Source organism: Boeremia exigua, assembly GCF_020726555.1.
Source record: "Boeremia exigua strain MPI-SDFR-AT-0100 chromosome Unknown C7974scaffold_11, whole genome shotgun sequence".
Lineage (NCBI taxonomy): Eukaryota > Fungi > Ascomycota > Dothideomycetes > Pleosporales > Didymellaceae > Boeremia > Boeremia exigua.
Genome location: NW_025763528.1, coordinates 456,889 through 471,326, shown reverse-complemented (window position 1 = coordinate 471,326; position 14,438 = coordinate 456,889). Strand labels below are relative to the sequence as shown.

The 14,438-nt window shown below is 50.9% G+C and overlaps 7 protein-coding genes across 7 annotated transcripts; 3 read left to right on the top strand and 4 right to left on the bottom strand.

Annotated features, from left to right (window-relative positions):
- Nucleotides 1-202: 202 nt before the first annotated feature.
- Nucleotides 203-1,675, bottom strand: C7974DRAFT_436451 (uncharacterized protein; the record flags this gene model as incomplete). The annotated part of the gene is made up of 4 exons (XM_046145134.1): nt 203-491; nt 545-1,346; nt 1,395-1,530; nt 1,589-1,675. The coding sequence occupies 4 exons, from the start codon at nt 1,673-1,675 to the stop codon at nt 203-205; spliced, it is 1,314 nt and encodes a 437-aa protein (XP_045993225.1).
- Nucleotides 1,676-2,627: 952 nt separating this feature from the next.
- Nucleotides 2,628-4,666, top strand: C7974DRAFT_44490 (FAD binding domain-containing protein). Its single transcript, XM_046145531.1, has 3 exons — nt 2,628-3,113; nt 3,160-3,569; nt 3,619-4,666. Exons 1-3 carry the CDS (start codon nt 2,854-2,856, stop codon nt 4,647-4,649), a joined length of 1,701 nt encoding a protein of 566 aa, XP_045993224.1. The 5' UTR covers nt 2,628-2,853; the 3' UTR covers nt 4,650-4,666.
- A 1,422-nt stretch (nt 4,667-6,088) lies between these two features.
- C7974DRAFT_416555 (uncharacterized protein) lies at nt 6,089-7,240 on the bottom strand (the record flags this gene model as incomplete). The annotated part of the gene is made up of 3 exons (XM_046143996.1): nt 6,089-7,020; nt 7,069-7,125; nt 7,174-7,240. 3 exons carry the CDS (start codon nt 7,238-7,240, stop codon nt 6,089-6,091), a joined length of 1,056 nt encoding a protein of 351 aa, XP_045993223.1.
- Nucleotides 7,241-7,729: 489 nt separating this feature from the next.
- Nucleotides 7,730-8,302, bottom strand: C7974DRAFT_442134 (uncharacterized protein; the record flags this gene model as incomplete). Its single annotated transcript, XM_046145393.1, has 1 exon — nt 7,730-8,302. The coding sequence occupies one exon, from the start codon at nt 8,300-8,302 to the stop codon at nt 7,730-7,732; it is 573 nt and encodes a 190-aa protein (XP_045993222.1).
- Nucleotides 8,303-9,522: 1,220 nt separating this feature from the next.
- Nucleotides 9,523-11,242, top strand: C7974DRAFT_44474 (major facilitator superfamily domain-containing protein). Its single transcript, XM_046145523.1, has 2 exons — nt 9,523-10,371; nt 10,424-11,242. The coding sequence occupies exons 1-2, from the start codon at nt 9,753-9,755 to the stop codon at nt 11,233-11,235; spliced, it is 1,431 nt and encodes a 476-aa protein (XP_045993221.1). The 5' UTR covers nt 9,523-9,752; the 3' UTR covers nt 11,236-11,242.
- Nucleotides 11,243-12,126: 884 nt separating this feature from the next.
- C7974DRAFT_365714 (Intradiol ring-cleavage dioxygenase) lies at nt 12,127-13,248 on the bottom strand (the record flags this gene model as incomplete). The annotated part of the gene is made up of 1 exon (XM_046139838.1): nt 12,127-13,248. Exon 1 carries the CDS (start codon nt 13,087-13,089, stop codon nt 12,127-12,129), a length of 963 nt encoding a protein of 320 aa, XP_045993220.1. The 5' UTR covers nt 13,090-13,248.
- A 98-nt stretch (nt 13,249-13,346) lies between these two features.
- C7974DRAFT_442122 (putative maleylacetate reductase) lies at nt 13,347-14,160 on the top strand (the record flags this gene model as incomplete). The annotated part of the gene is made up of 1 exon (XM_046145392.1): nt 13,347-14,160. The coding sequence occupies exon 1, from the start codon at nt 13,705-13,707 to the stop codon at nt 14,158-14,160; it is 456 nt and encodes a 151-aa protein (XP_045993219.1). The 5' UTR covers nt 13,347-13,704.
- Between the last annotated feature and the right edge of the window lie 278 nt (nt 14,161-14,438).

Genomic DNA, 14,438 nt, shown 5'->3' with positions numbered 1-14,438 from the left:
GTGAACGTGGATGTGGTACCGCGGTATTGACTCTCACATGAATACCCTTAGGGGCGATGGATATTGATCGTGAGCGGTTTGTGCAAGTTTTGCTATGTGAAATCAGATGAGAGCGATTCGAGTGGCAAGATTTGTACAGACAGAATTATAGAACAGGGCGCGGACATGGCGTTGAAAAGTGAGGTGAAATTCATCAATCTATCTATGGTCTATGCTCCTCCTTATGGCTTACCAAGCTTGCTTCGTCTGTGTCGTGCCGTATCGTATAGCTCGTCTTGACGGTGATACCATCTCTCTGGTCAAATACTCCACTTCTTGGACTTGAGATAGCCGTGTCGACGTGGTGGGATCTCTTACTTTTGCTGTGACCAACGTGTCTCAGTTCGTTGCCGCTACCATAGTTGTAGTACTTAGCCGCGGAGCGGGCTGAAGAGCCACCAAGAACGGGGAAGAGCTTGACGAGCAGCAACCGAAGTGTAGGTAAACAAGCGCTGGGGGTCGCGTTAGAAGATATATCGTCATGCCGTAAGAGTGACAAGCTTACCATATGATCCCGACGCAAATTTCGATTGTGCTCCATACAGAGACGTCGTAGAATTCCCAGCTTGCATTTGACGACTGAGCAAAATGGACGAGAGATCGTAAACGAAGAATGCTGACAATTGTCACGAATGTTCCAAGGCAGAACATAAGCGCAACAGCAACCTTCTTCTTCCAGTGCATTTTCAATCCCCACAACTGCCAGAGAGGGATACCGAGGATCCAGAAGTCCAGTGCAATACTGATCGCTGCATTACACGCGGCAATAGCGTTGGTATTGAGGCACTTGCCCTCGTGCAGTCCATCCCACTTTGTCCAGAAGTAGTGGATAGGCTGGCACTGGAAGATGGCAGTGATGACAAAGGCAAAGCCCCATAGAACCACGAAAACGACAGTACCCCACAAAAGCCTCTGAACGTCCTTACTCGGAAACACGCGAATGTAGAAGAAGATGAGTGAAAGCTTCAGCAGCGTCACCTGAGTGAAGTAAAGGGACGCCATGACGTAGAACCACTTCAGCATCTCCGTGATCTCTCGAGGTGTCAAAGTCCAGATGTCCTGACCAAGACCATTCTTGACGGTGCCGTACACGGTAATGATGGCGCTCGGAATGGCGGAGAAGAGTGTGATAAGAACACACCAGTCGTCGTAGCTAAAGTCCATACGGGACACCACTGCTTTAAATGCGAATCGGATGAGGACGATTACGGAGGTGACGATGATTAAGGTGTTGGACAGAACCACATAGTCGTGGCCATGATCGCGGACTGGCGCGCCGCAGTTTGTGAGACTGATATTCCTAGTCACTAGGATAGTCGTCAGCTCGAGCTCTATGACCTTCGATGTATACATACACAGAGACTCAGGAATAGTGCAGGTGGTAGCAACGCATGCTGAGACGTTTCCCTGGAAGATCGGATTTGTGCAGATGCAGGCTCTATCGTTAGGCGTGCAGGTGTTTGTTGCGAAGGCGCTCTTAAGGCATGATTGCTGGGCTTCGTGAGTTACTTGTTTAATGAAGGCGGAGATGAGACCTGGACAGCCTTACAGCGCAAGCAGGCATCTGTGACTGTGCCAAGCTCGTTGCACACAGCCCCAGGAGCAGGATCAGCAATGACTGGAAGTGAACCCTCATGGTGAAGACGGCTGGGACTGGAATGACCCCAAGGGCACTCCCTTGTTGAATGTGAGGTTGCGCAATGCGGGAGAGAGACAGTTGATCAGTCGAAAGGCCAGACTTTTCGTGGATCCAACAGAGATAACACTGGGAGTGATATGCGCAGGGATTCGTCGCATAGTTGACTTAGAGTATCACGTATGAATCGTGCGACTGCGGACCAACTACCGGGCGCATAGATGTGGGTAGTTGCACAGCCAAGACGTTTCAATAGTGCAGGACGTCGCCCGACGGACGTGACTGTCCGGACACATGTCACTCGGTCCCGCGGACTGCATTCCATGGCCTTGCCGTTTTATGTCACTGGAGGTGCAGCCACGGCGAAAGTGTGGGGAGTCCGCTCGCTAGGAACGCCATGTGCCGAAGCCTCCCGCACAAATGCGGCGTGGACAGCTGAAGCTGACCTGCAGTGTTGTACAACCTTAATCCTTCTGTCAGACCAACGCGAGGCCGGCAATTGCGCAACGACGGATTCGCACGTGGAGACCATGCAAAAGTGGCAACGCAAGGGTTGCTTCCGTGGTGCATTTTTTCGCTTCGCACCTCCTCTATCCAGCAGCGGTCCGTTCACCTAGAGCACCGAACGCTCCATCGGTTCGTCCTGCCGCTAGTTACTAAAATCATGGGTTTCAGGTCACGAAACGACCACTGCCCGTGGAGGATTTGCTCCCCAGCATTACTAGTCTAGCGCGCCCGTGCTTGCCATTGGCTCTCATTAAGGCACCCTGTCCCGCCGACCCTCAAATCCTGTACAGCCCCTGCGCTACCGGCTGTATGACCGAACGAAGATTCCACCACCAAGCCGATAGCTTCGGGCTACGCCTGCCGCAGGGTCGGCGGCATGAGAACCGCAGCAGCAATTAAGGGTGTGCGGCTCTACCAAGTGGACCTCGGCCGGCGTTGCATCCTAGAACTGGAGGCAGACCCTCGAAACGTTCCACGCGCATGGAACCGAACACTCTCTTTCGAGGTGGCCTCCGAGATATCGACTCAGCATTGTAGTAGTCTGTGGCGAGTTCGTAGGATGAAGAAAAGGGATACTGCGACTATATATGAGGGCTCTGAAGCTGTTCTCTTGGCTTGGTACCGTTCCAATTCTCACCTGATTCCTTTGTCTACGGTAGTGCCTCGGCAAGATGAAGCTCCTTCATACCACAAAGCTCATTTGGCCATTGCTCCTCGCGGAGTTGATTGGTGCTCAAGACTTGCACAAAAAGTGCCACGTTCTCCCTGGCGATGCCGCCTGGCCAAGTAACGAGGCTTGGTCGGCACTGAACGAGACCGTCAGTGGCAAGCTGGTCAAGACAGTCCCCATTGGCTCACCATGCCACGATCCGACTTACGACGAGACTGCCTGCAGTGCATTGAAGGCGCAATGGACCAACCCTCTGACACAGTGAGTTCGACGAGTCAGTCACAGCTTTCTCAACTGACCATGGCAGCACCCCCTCCTCCCATTCAATCATGCAAGCCTACTTTGCGACTCAGGCCTGCGATCCTTATTCTAACCGTAGCATCCCTTGCACACTTGGCAACTATGTCGCCTACTCGGTGAAGGTCACCGAGGCGTTCGACGTTATCACTGCACTTCAGTTTGCCAAGGCTCAGAACGTGCGTGTTCTCGCTCGCAACACTGGTCACGACTTCTTGGGCAGATCTACCGGTGCTGGTGCTCTTGCTGTCTGGACACAGGGTCTTAAAAACATCTCCTTCAATGAGTGGTCTGACGATTACTACACCGGCCCCTCGGTCACTGTTGGTGCTGGCGTCATTGGCTATGAGCTTGTCGAAGCTGCGCACAAGCAGGGTCTTACTGTCATTTCTGGAGAGTGCGCTACCGTTGGACTAGCAGGTAAATTGAAGAGCTTAGGCCAGTAAGCTATAGTATTAACTTTTTCCAGGTTTCCTCCAGGGTGGTGGTCACTCCATTCTCAGCACCGAGCTCGGTCTTGCTGCCGACCAAGCTCTTTCCTTCGAAGTTGTCACAGCTGATGGCAAACTCCTCGTTGCCTCAGCGACTGAGAACACTGACCTCTACTGGGCACTGTCTGGTGGTGGTGGCGGCAATTACGGTATTATTACCTCGATCACTGTCAAGGCGCACGAGGCGAAGACGGTCGGTGGTGCAGCTATGCAGCTTCTCGCCTCTTCCACCACTGCCGCGAACTACGCTCTAGTCATGGCCAAGTTCGTTGAACTCCTGCCGGCAATGGTTGACGCTGGTGCTATGGTCGTTTTCATAATCAGCGCCCAGTACATCGTCATCAAGCCCCTTACTATCTGGGACTCTACTCAAGCTAAGACTAAAGAGGTCCTGAAGCCGTTCTCTGATTACCTCGTATCGCTTAACATCACCCCTCCTATTGCCTACAGCGAGCTCTCATACCGCGACCACTACGACCGCTACCTCGGCCCTCTCCCTCGGGGTAGCTTCGAGGTCAACCGCTACCAATTCGGTGGTCGTCTGATCCCTCGCTCTGTCATGGAGAACAACACCGTAGAACTCAACAAGGTTTTCGCCGAGCTCGCGAAGGAAGGTGTCCTTCTCGCTGGCAGCACAGCAGACTACTCCAAGCGCGCAAACACACCCGACAACGCCGTCCTGCCCGCCTGGCGCAAGGCTCTCATACAGCTCCAGCTCATCACCAACTGGGACAGTACCGCACCATGGGCCAACATGGAGGCTGCCCAACGCAAGATGACTGACGTTTTGATGCCCAAGATCGAGGCTGTCACCCCCGGAAGTGGATCGTACATGAGCGAGGCCGACTTCCAGCAGAAGAACTGGCAGTCTACCTTCTACGGCAGCAACTACGCGAAGCTGAGCAAGATCAAGACCAAGTACGACCCTGACCACGTATTCTACAACCTTAAGAGCGTTGGTAGCGAGGCATGGACTGCAGCCAAGAATGGCAGAATGTGCCGTGCTTAAGCACCATAGCTCAATGAGCTCGGTTATAAAAACTTCATGTATATATATTGAAGCTCGAGAGGTGTGACAGCTGCCTCGAACAGCGGTCGGCATTTGCATATCTGTAGATATTTATCAGCATAGCGTGGTGTAATCTAATGCATTTATAACACAGAGAATCCTCACAGTCTCTAAATTCGTTAACGATTGTAGATGCGTTTCAGTGTGCTCCAAAGTGATCTCACTTACTATTGCGCCGAAGCAAGATGACACACGTCTCAGATTACCTCAGCTGAAGAGAAGAGATCCATCTAATGTGGGTATAATAGGTATTTACTCGGACTGTAGGTGTGTGTAGAGTAGCGCGTCTGGCTATCGTAGGTGGCGCATACGCAGAAAGCTACATATGTGACGGTGAAGGGTCTCAAAAAACGGGTACAAGTGCAGTGCTGATTGAATACTATTGGGGTTCGATGAACACACGTGTAGTGATCAAGTATCAACAGCTGAACTAGCACCACATGTGTGTGTACGTTGTTGCTGCGCAAGTGCGACCGATGACTCTTGGCGATAGAGTGAAAGAAGGGACAAGGATCAAAAGCAAACGCAAAAAAAGACGCGCCGCCCAGAATCGAACTGGGGCTTTTTCTAGTGGAACACCACCATGTCAATAGTTTACTATCATGTCTAGTGGTCTACCACCATCTCTACCAACTGCAGTTGGCGATAAAACCGTAAATCGATAAGAATATAACCACATTGAAATGGAACTTGACTAGCATTGCGAATGTATCAAGCTCTATGCATTGCAGATTGTCTCGTTGCAATCACAGTCACTATGCGCAATTCCCCGCTCGTCAACTGAAGTGAAGGAACGCGAAACTGCGCCCTCACATGGCACCGAATTGCAAGCGATTTTGGTACGACGGGCTCTATTGAATCATCTACTGAACGAGCAAGCACCTGCAGTGATCTGTACTAGGTCCAGACTCTGGGCAGTCAGCAGGCGCCAATTATAGAGACAAACAGATATGTACCTGTGCCTTGTCTCTCGGGCTTCTCAATCGTATCCCGAAGCTCAGAGGCTCAACCATCCATACAACCTCGAGGCTTTCGCAGCTTCGTGTAGCCGAATCTGCAGACCTTTCTCTTGGAGACGGCAATGTCCCACAAAAGCATCAGCGCGATCGATAGCCAGTCAAACAGCATGGTATTTACGGGTCATTTCACAAAGCATGCACCAAACTACAACTGCACATCGAAAAGATTTCTGAATTCATCGCATTATCAGGTGCAACGATTTAAAAGGCTGGACCTTGTGTCGACAACTAAGTATCTCGAGACACGCATCGTGCTGGCAATCCAACCTCAACACCAAAAGATGCCGTCAGAAAGATGTGAAGGTAAACTTGCATCGCCAGTGGAGTGTAACAAAGCAGGCGAAGATCCCATGTGAACTTCTAGACGAAACCATCGTTAACGTCGTCATTCGTGATGGCAAAGTCCTGGAGGAATTTGCCGCCGACAGGCTGGAGGCGGCGTATGTAGCAGCGCTCTTCATCAGTCAGAGGACTGTGACGATACTCACAGTTGGGCGTCTTGCAGACGTTCTTGGTGCAGAAGTGAGTATAGCAGAGACCGAGGTCCCAGTAGTTGTTGGAGCCATACTTGTAGGGCCATACTTTGCCTTGACTGAGTCTGTGCTTGAATTTCTCTTCATGATCTTCGAACGTCTTGTTCTGGCGGGGTGCGTCTGGGTGCGTGAAGGTCTTGTTGGTGGGAAGCGGATGATCTGCAGTCGGCTGAGGAGTCACAGACGAAGAAATCTCACTCTGATACAGTGAAGTCGAGCCGAGAGGTGGACGCATGGTATCCCGAAACTTCTTGAGGCGTTGAATCTCGACCGACTGTTGCTTGCAGCAAGTACTCAACTCATCGCAAGCCAGCTTCAGCTCAAGATTGCTCTGCTCGACCTTGTTGATCTTCAAATTCTTCTGGATGATCTCTTCCTGTAGAGCAAGCACGACGTTTTCATTCGTGTTCTTTTGAATGGCTAATTCTTGTTGACACTTTGCATGCAATGCCTTGTGGTAGTTTTCGTGAAATGCGGCTTTCAGCTCGAGGTCGGATATCTTCTTGCGGTACTCAAGAACCTCTTGTTGGTGGACCAAGCGGTCATGTTTCATGGACAGGATAGACTGTTCTTGAAAGAAGAACTTGGTCTTCCAATCGCGGTCGGCATCACAGGAGCCTCCGGCAAGCGTCGCGACCCTACGTTTCTTCGTCGCCACCTCACCACCATCTGGGACCCCACCTGCAGTGTGCGTATGCTCAAGAGCTTCGGCCGGTACCGTACGATAAGTGGAACCATCGGGAACTCGAGTTTCGGCGGCTGCGCGAAGGTCAGTCACGATCGGGAAATTTAGGAGGTAAGGCTTACCGAGATCGTGGCCATGCACACCCGACGTGTCGCCTCCACGATGCGTGGAATCGAAGTCTAGAAAGAGTGAGCGCGAACGACGATTGGCAAGTGGTGACTGTTTACCAGAGGTGGATTGGGCCTCGCGTTTGATGGTGCGCGCCTTCGAGTTTTCGGGTGCAGGTGGTTCCATTTCGGTAGTTGCGCGTGAGGAAGTACCCCGGCAGTGCTCGAAGACAGATCTCGCTGTCGGGACGTTGGGAGTCTGGTAGTGTTGTTGCAATAGCAAAGAGTTGCAGTAATGCGAAGTGTTTTTGTGGCAGAGGAATTAGTAGCGGCGGGCCGTTGCCCTCGCAACTATATTGGCGCGGTGAAGTGAAGGAGAAATTCAAGGCACACTGCCCTGCAAGTGTGGATACCAGGCAACAGCGAACACAAATAACGCTACACCAAAAACCCATGATACTCTTTTAAGGTTGGAGAGCCGCGAAAACGATTCAAAAATCACTGTGTCATTCGATCCCTGCCTCACAGAAGCTCACTGGGTCCCAAAGGCTAGACATATTGCCACCTGAGTCATTTACTCGGTATAACTTGCGATCTCGTAATCTCCTCATGCTCCAGGTCATAGTGCGATGCTAGAAAACCTATCCAGCCGGACATTTTCACGCAACTACCGCCCTTAGTCACGTCTCACGTTTTGCTCTTGTTGCTCTCCTGGGAAAACCATGCCTTCAATTGCCCGTTCAACAGCCTCCAACATTGCCACCTTCCCTTCACATGCTTGCTTCTTTTCCACAATCTCGTTCTTCAGCTTTGCTATGGTGGCACTGAAACCATCGAGAGCCTCGAGTAGCGCTAACATGGTGCTAATGGTGTCGAGGTGGGAATCGGCTGTGCTCTTGGCCTCGTCAAGTGTGGCATAGACGAGCTCGCGCGTCGAGAATGTGCTAATATCGAGTTCCAGTGAAGTAAGTGTCTCTGTAAGCGACGCAGTTTCGATCGTTGATGGCGTGCCAACATGCGCTTCTTCGACGATGTCTGCGAGGCCGAACGGCTCTGGTGTCTTAGGGAGTGGTGTGGTGAGTGATTTGCTTCGTTTATTCTCCGGGACCACGGCGTCGCATTTGTTGTTGGAATCGACACCGGCGGACGTTCCAGATGTTCGCTTCAGGCTAAGTGGAAATGCGTCTTCACTGACCCTCTCTCGTGGACCATGGCGGAAGACTTGACGAAGGGCGTTTCGAGCCGACATTTTGAATCAGAGTGTGTGTGATGCGACACTTGCAAGGACAATTTTGATCTGCGGGGCTGCGCAAGCGGTCGGGTAAGGGTCCAACGTAAGATGAGAGACTGTAAGTGAAGCAGAGCTGAATCGAGGTGAAAGAACTTCAGCTGCAAGCTTTAAAGACCACGAAAATGTGACTTTGAGCACCAACAGTCAAGACAGTACATGCGACTGTTGGAAACGCAAAAGAGCATGTTTCTGAGACACGTGTTGCGTGTAGGAAGAACGACAGTGAGGTCGGGTCACGTCTCTCGCACGCTGGAACAAAGAAGGTTGGCATATGAGAAGGCATAGTGATTTCCATCTATCAAGAACATTGGTCAACTCGATGTCAGAGATTTGATCTGGAACAGTCGTAACCACTACCTACCTAAGAGGTGCTCAGGTATCGAACGAATGTCATCGTTAAAGCCGATAAGCTTGTTAGCCAAAACGGCCTATCCTCGAGTGCTAACGTGGAAGAGATCAACAGATCATATGATTGTAGAGCCGATACGGACCACGTTTCCTCACCATCTTATGCCATCGAGCGTGAAGAAGACAAACAACCTTCACTTCTTCGCGACTCTTCCTGCAAGAATCCGCCTGCTCTATCTCAGATCTTTTACTTATATTCAAAAGTCGATCGATAAGAACAAGCCAGCACGCAATAACATGATCAAAGATGTTATTGCAGGGGATTGGGCGTAGAGTCGACAACGATCGAGTGTTTGGTGGCAAGTGGACTCTCCACGGGCCTCTCACTGGTTTCTTCGCCATGTAATATTCATTCCTAGCCAATGGTCTGGCGTAGGGCGTGGAGGGCAACTAGGGCGCACGTTGTAGGGTACTGCGGCTGACTTTCACCAACGAGCTATCTCGCCTTCCAAGACAGATTTACTACCTCACAAGTAAACACTAAGTACTAACAACCGTTGCTGCTCTGTTCCCTAGTCAATTGTGCATTGTGCTCGGCTCGGCCGAGAAACTCAGGCGCAGTACATGTACAATGTCAAAGATCAACAATCTCGGACCAAAACGTTGTCGGTGAAATCCTTGGGCCTGGAGTTCGGAGTTCTTCAAGGCGGTTGGAGCGGGGCACCCGAGCTAGTTAGGTATCGACCAGTCGGGACCGCAACCGGTCCACCGCATACATCAACATTTACAGACATTAGGGCGGTAAAGACGTGAAAATCGCATTGTGTGATGCAGCTAGGAGTGGATTGTTGTCAAAACGCGCGCCTGCCAAGACGGAGTTACCGAAACGACTATTTCGGATAAAACGTCCAGAGAGCTTTATATCGCAAAGCAGCCCGTCAGGCTGACAGTGCAAAATTCACTCCAAGGTTTCTCGCACTTCTCGAAGCGCAAATTCTGCGCGCAGCGGAGGCCTACATCACGAAGAACAGCAGCATTACGAGCTACCTACGCAACCGAAATGGATCCGATAGCAAATACAGCTGTGCACGTCCGCCCATCGACCGATGGAAGAGCACTTGAAGAGCCGGAAGAAGTTTGGGACGGTTTAGTGCGGACGGTATCACGATTGACCGGTCGCTCCAAGAGGGAGAGCGATGCGGAGAAGTACGCACAAGCTGGTGACGGTGACACGTTCACACATCCCCACCTAGCGAGAGTCGACGAAGAAGATTCCTTTCCTGAAGGTGGAACACGGGCGTGGCTTGTTGTTTTATCAGCTTGGTTGTTATTATTCCCATCGCTCGGCTTGCAGGTCTCTCTCGGCTTATTACAAGATTACTGGAGTCAGCATCAGCTCGCACACCTATCGGCTAGCACAATCGGATGGATACCTTCAGTATTCGTCTACCTTTCGCTCGCTGGAGGTCTCTTCGTTGGACCACTTTTCGATCGCTACGGTCCCCGATGGATCGCGCTGTGCGGTAGCCTCGCAGAGTTGCTTATGGTCTTTTTACTCGCCGAATGTAGAACGTTTTGGCAGATGATGCTTTGTTGCGGAGTGCTGGGAGGCATTGCAGGCGCACTCTTGATGACGACCAGTTTGGCAGTAGTTGCACATTGGTTCAAGCAGAGGCGAGGTCAGCTCAGATCAACCAACTGTTTCATCGTATACCTGCTGACCAAGTCAAGGATTGACCCAAGGAATTGCAATGATGGGCTCAAGCTGTGGCGGCCTGGTTATTCCTCTGATGTTGAGAACAACGTTCCCAAAGTATGGCTATACTTGGTCACTACGAATTCTTGGCTTTGTGTTTCTTCTTTGCTTCACTATCGGCAATATCCTCATCAAGGCGCGGTTACCTCCATCGGCCAATACGAAGAAGAGATCCATCGTCTCACTATCTATATATGCTGATCTGCGTCTGAGCTTTCTCACCATCAGTGTCTTCGGCTTCGAGGTCGTGCTTTTCGGCGCTTTAGGCATCTTACCGACGTACGCTACCTTGAGTACAACATTCTCAGCTGACACTGGGTTCTTCATCATTGCTACTCTCAATGGCGTCTCTTGCCTTGGCCGAATTCTCCCAGGATATGTCGCGGATAAAATCGGTCGCTTCAACACCCTCGCGATCATGATCGTCTTCACCCTGGTGTTCATGCTCGTTCTTTGGCTTCCGTTCGGTTCAACCTCTCTTCCCGCCCTCTACACCTTTTCTGCCCTCTTCGGTTTCGGGACAGGTAGTTGGATGGCGCTGACACCGGCATGTGTTGGCCAGCTCTGTAGGGCCGACGAGTTTGGGAGATACTATGGCTCGATGTACTTCATCGCAAGTCTGGCAACCCTGATCTGCATTCCGATCAGCGGCGAACTGGTAGAGAAGGTTGGCCCACAGCCTATGGTAGGGTTCCTCACCGCTATTCTTGCGCTGAGTCTGATCGCCTGCTTGTTCAGTCGATGGGCATGCTTAGGGAGACAGTGGACCTTGAAAGCCAAGGTTTGATGCTTTTCTGATCTTTATTCAACAAATTGTACATGCCTGATACACTGCCGACCTAACCAGAATGTCACAAAGCTGAGACGCACATGGCCTAAAATAAACCATCGAACCTTGTTGGAGATTCTGTGCTCGATTGACGTACGGTTTGTGCACCTTCGGCAAGCACAAGGCTGCCTGTCCTGTGATAGTGTGACTTTGAGGGATGGCTTTTGCTCCATCCGGGCATGGTCAACATGCATTTAGCTACCTCATAGACTCAGGAGCCTCGCAAACAGCCGCTGCGAATCAGTTAATATGCTCTTCTGACGCTCCTGGCGGTATCGTTACTCTTTCTACTACTCTTCCAATCTGTAACAATGGCAAAATCAATTCTCCTCATCAACGGCCCTAATCTCAACCTTCTTGGCACCCGCGAACCATCTGTTCACGGCAACACGACATTTTCCTCTGTCTTAAACGCCGCCCGTCTTCAGTGTGAACGCTTATTGATCACCTTCGCTGCCATTCAGTCAAATCAAGGGCATACTGATCGACCGCATTCACGAGGCGCGCGGCAAGGTCGACGCCATTATCATCAACCCTGGCGCATTTACACATACGAGCGTTGCGATCAGGGACGCGTTAGCGGGCGTTGATATTCCATTTGTGGAAGTGCCTGTCAGCAACGTGTATAAGCGCGAGAATTTCCGGCATCGTAGTCACTTGAGCGATAAAGCGGAGGCGGTTATTTGTGGACTGGGAGTTTATGGGTATGAGGCTGCTATTGAATATGCTGTGCATCATCTTAGAACTGGAGGAAAGCTCTGGGCATTCCTTCATAGATACTCGTATGTCATGGAAGCTAAATTCTGAACCTTGCTGTGCTAGTCTGTGTATGTTGCTGGGATGTACAACTCAATCGCACTCGGGAACAAGCATCCCATTGATCACCACGATCCCTGGAAGATCCAACTCTTGCAAGGCCTGCTCTGCCAGGCGGTGTCTGAGAGTTTTGACCTCATCATCTGACACAAGAACAAAGTCGTATTTGAGCAATTTGGTGGAGGGCGAAACCCCGTATTTTTCTGCCAATCCTTCGATATCCGCAACAGTATATAGATCTATGACGAGAGTATCTTTGACCCCAAAGACAGCGTCAGTCTTCTCGTATGGGTCACCGCGTCTGTAAAGTGCAGTGATAAGTCGATCATAATGCGGCTTCTCTAACATGAAGTGGAAGTGACTAGGTCGGTACGGATGCCGCTTTAGCTTTTGGAGTAGCTTGCCAACTGGTCCATCGTGTGGGATGGGATATGGAACTGGTACTGCAGCATTGAACCAGAATTCGCCGTTCTCATCAGTCTCCATCACGGCTCGCCCATTTGGACCTGTATGGTCCTCATACTGGACATCATAGAAGCCGTTCGAATCTGTCTCCCAGACATCCACCCGGACCCCGGAAATAGGATTTCCATGCGTGTCTTTGACTGTGCCGATGACAAGCATAGGATCGCCATCTTCATCGTGGATGATGCTCGCACCATGTGGTTGATGGGGCGCATGAGAATGATGAAAAGGGCCTAAGACAGTCCCTTCCGTTGACGCAGGCGGTTTTGGGTGATCAATTGAGTCAACTAGAAGCGACAATCCAAGAATATCGGATAGCAAGATGAACTCGTGTCGGACGTCACTACTGATTTGACCGACTTCAGTAAGAAACTTGATCGCAGCTTCCCATTCTGAAGTATTGAGTCGAGTCTCGCGTACGAAATCATGTAGGTGTGTCACGAGTCGCTCCAAGAGGAACCTTAGACGACCATCCGGGCAGGTAGAGTTGATGAGGTGAACGTTTTCGGTGATGTTTTCGGTCGTCAGCATCTTGAGGTGACGATGTTGAAACGGAACTGCAGAAGCAAAGTTGGACTGCCAGAGCTCATTCAGCTTTAGTCCAATCGATTGTATACTTTCGTTGCACTCAATATTGTAGTTCGGCCATGATGATGGGGAACACGGCTAAGTTCTGAGCCGCTGTGGTTTCGAACCTCCGTGAACTCCGAGCCAACTCAACCGTTGTCAGCGGAGGGGTAAATTCAACTGGCCGCGCGTGCGCGCAATGGCGGAGATGACTGGGGCCGACGCCATCGTGTCTATTGGTGGGGGCAGTACCATTGGACTGGGAAAAGCCGTTAGCATGGATATAAATCTGCCTCACATCGCTATTCCCACTACTTATGCCGGAAGTGAGGTCACCCCTATCCTGGGCGAGACAGCGAACGGCGTCAAGCAGACCACTTCAAACCCGAAGATTTTGCCTACAGTTGTAATCTATGATGATATCTGACGTTAACACTACCGGTATCTCTCACTGCCACAAGTGGCATAAACGCAATCACTCACGCGGTCGAAGCTCTGTACGCACGGAAAAGGAACCCGATCATCAGTCTTTACGCACAGGAAGGGATTCGATCGATTGCCTTGGCTCTCCCGAAACTCATGACCGACCCAAAGGACACAGAAGGAAGATCTCTAGCGCTTTACGGAGCTTGGCTTTGTGGCATTTGTCTTGGGGCTGCTGGTATGTCGCTCCACCACAAGCTTTGCCATGCCCTCGGCGGAGGCTTTGACTTGCCCCATACTGAGACACACACGTGTGTCCTACCTCACGCGCTCGCATACAATGCGCCCAAGATACCAAAAACTATGGCCATATTGGCAGATACCATTCCGGAAAGCAATGGAGATGATATTCATGGACTCAACGCTCTCTTGACCAAGCTTGGAGTAAAACGGGGTCTGAAGGACCTCGGCATGAAGGAAAGTGATATCGAGGTAGCGACCGAAATCGCTGTCTCGAAACCATATTGGAATCCGCGCGACATCGATCGCGACTCCATCCGGCGAATATTACAGAGGGCATGGGCTGGAGAAGATGCTGAAGCGGACATTTGATTGAGGAAGACAGCTGAGAGACGACGTATAAGAGCTACCAAACTAAGTCCCCACAGAAGACTTCCCTTAGAGCACTCCATCCAAGGCAGAACCGAACATCTCATATTAGCCTCTATTAAAAGTCCAATTGTCGTGTGATCGTTTTTAGAGTAAGGTGACGTTTTCCTGACACAATTCCCTGTACAATGCAGCGGTGACGTGAATGAGTGATTCTCTATCTATCGCTCGCTTGTCAAAGGTTGGGAAAGGTCTTTTCTCAAGAATACAATACTACGATG

What these genes read in the sequence shown, in the direction of transcription:
- C7974DRAFT_44490 (XM_046145531.1), top strand. Translation starts at nt 2,854, where the DNA reads ATGAAGCTCCTTCATACCACAAAGCTCATTTGGCCATTGCTCCTCGCG. An exon ending in TGGACCAACCCTCTGACACA is followed by an intron (nt 3,114 to 3,159) that starts GTGAGTTCGACG and finishes TGACCATGGCAG; the next exon opens with CACCCCCTCCTCCCATTCAA. An exon ending in CGCTACCGTTGGACTAGCAG is followed by an intron (nt 3,570 to 3,618) that starts GTAAATTGAAGA and finishes AACTTTTTCCAG; the next exon opens with GTTTCCTCCAGGGTGGTGGT.
- C7974DRAFT_44474 (XM_046145523.1), top strand. Translation starts at nt 9,753, where the DNA reads ATGGATCCGATAGCAAATACAGCTGTGCACGTCCGCCCATCGACCGAT. An exon ending in TTGGTTCAAGCAGAGGCGAG is followed by an intron (nt 10,372 to 10,423) that starts GTCAGCTCAGAT and finishes GACCAAGTCAAG; the next exon opens with GATTGACCCAAGGAATTGCA.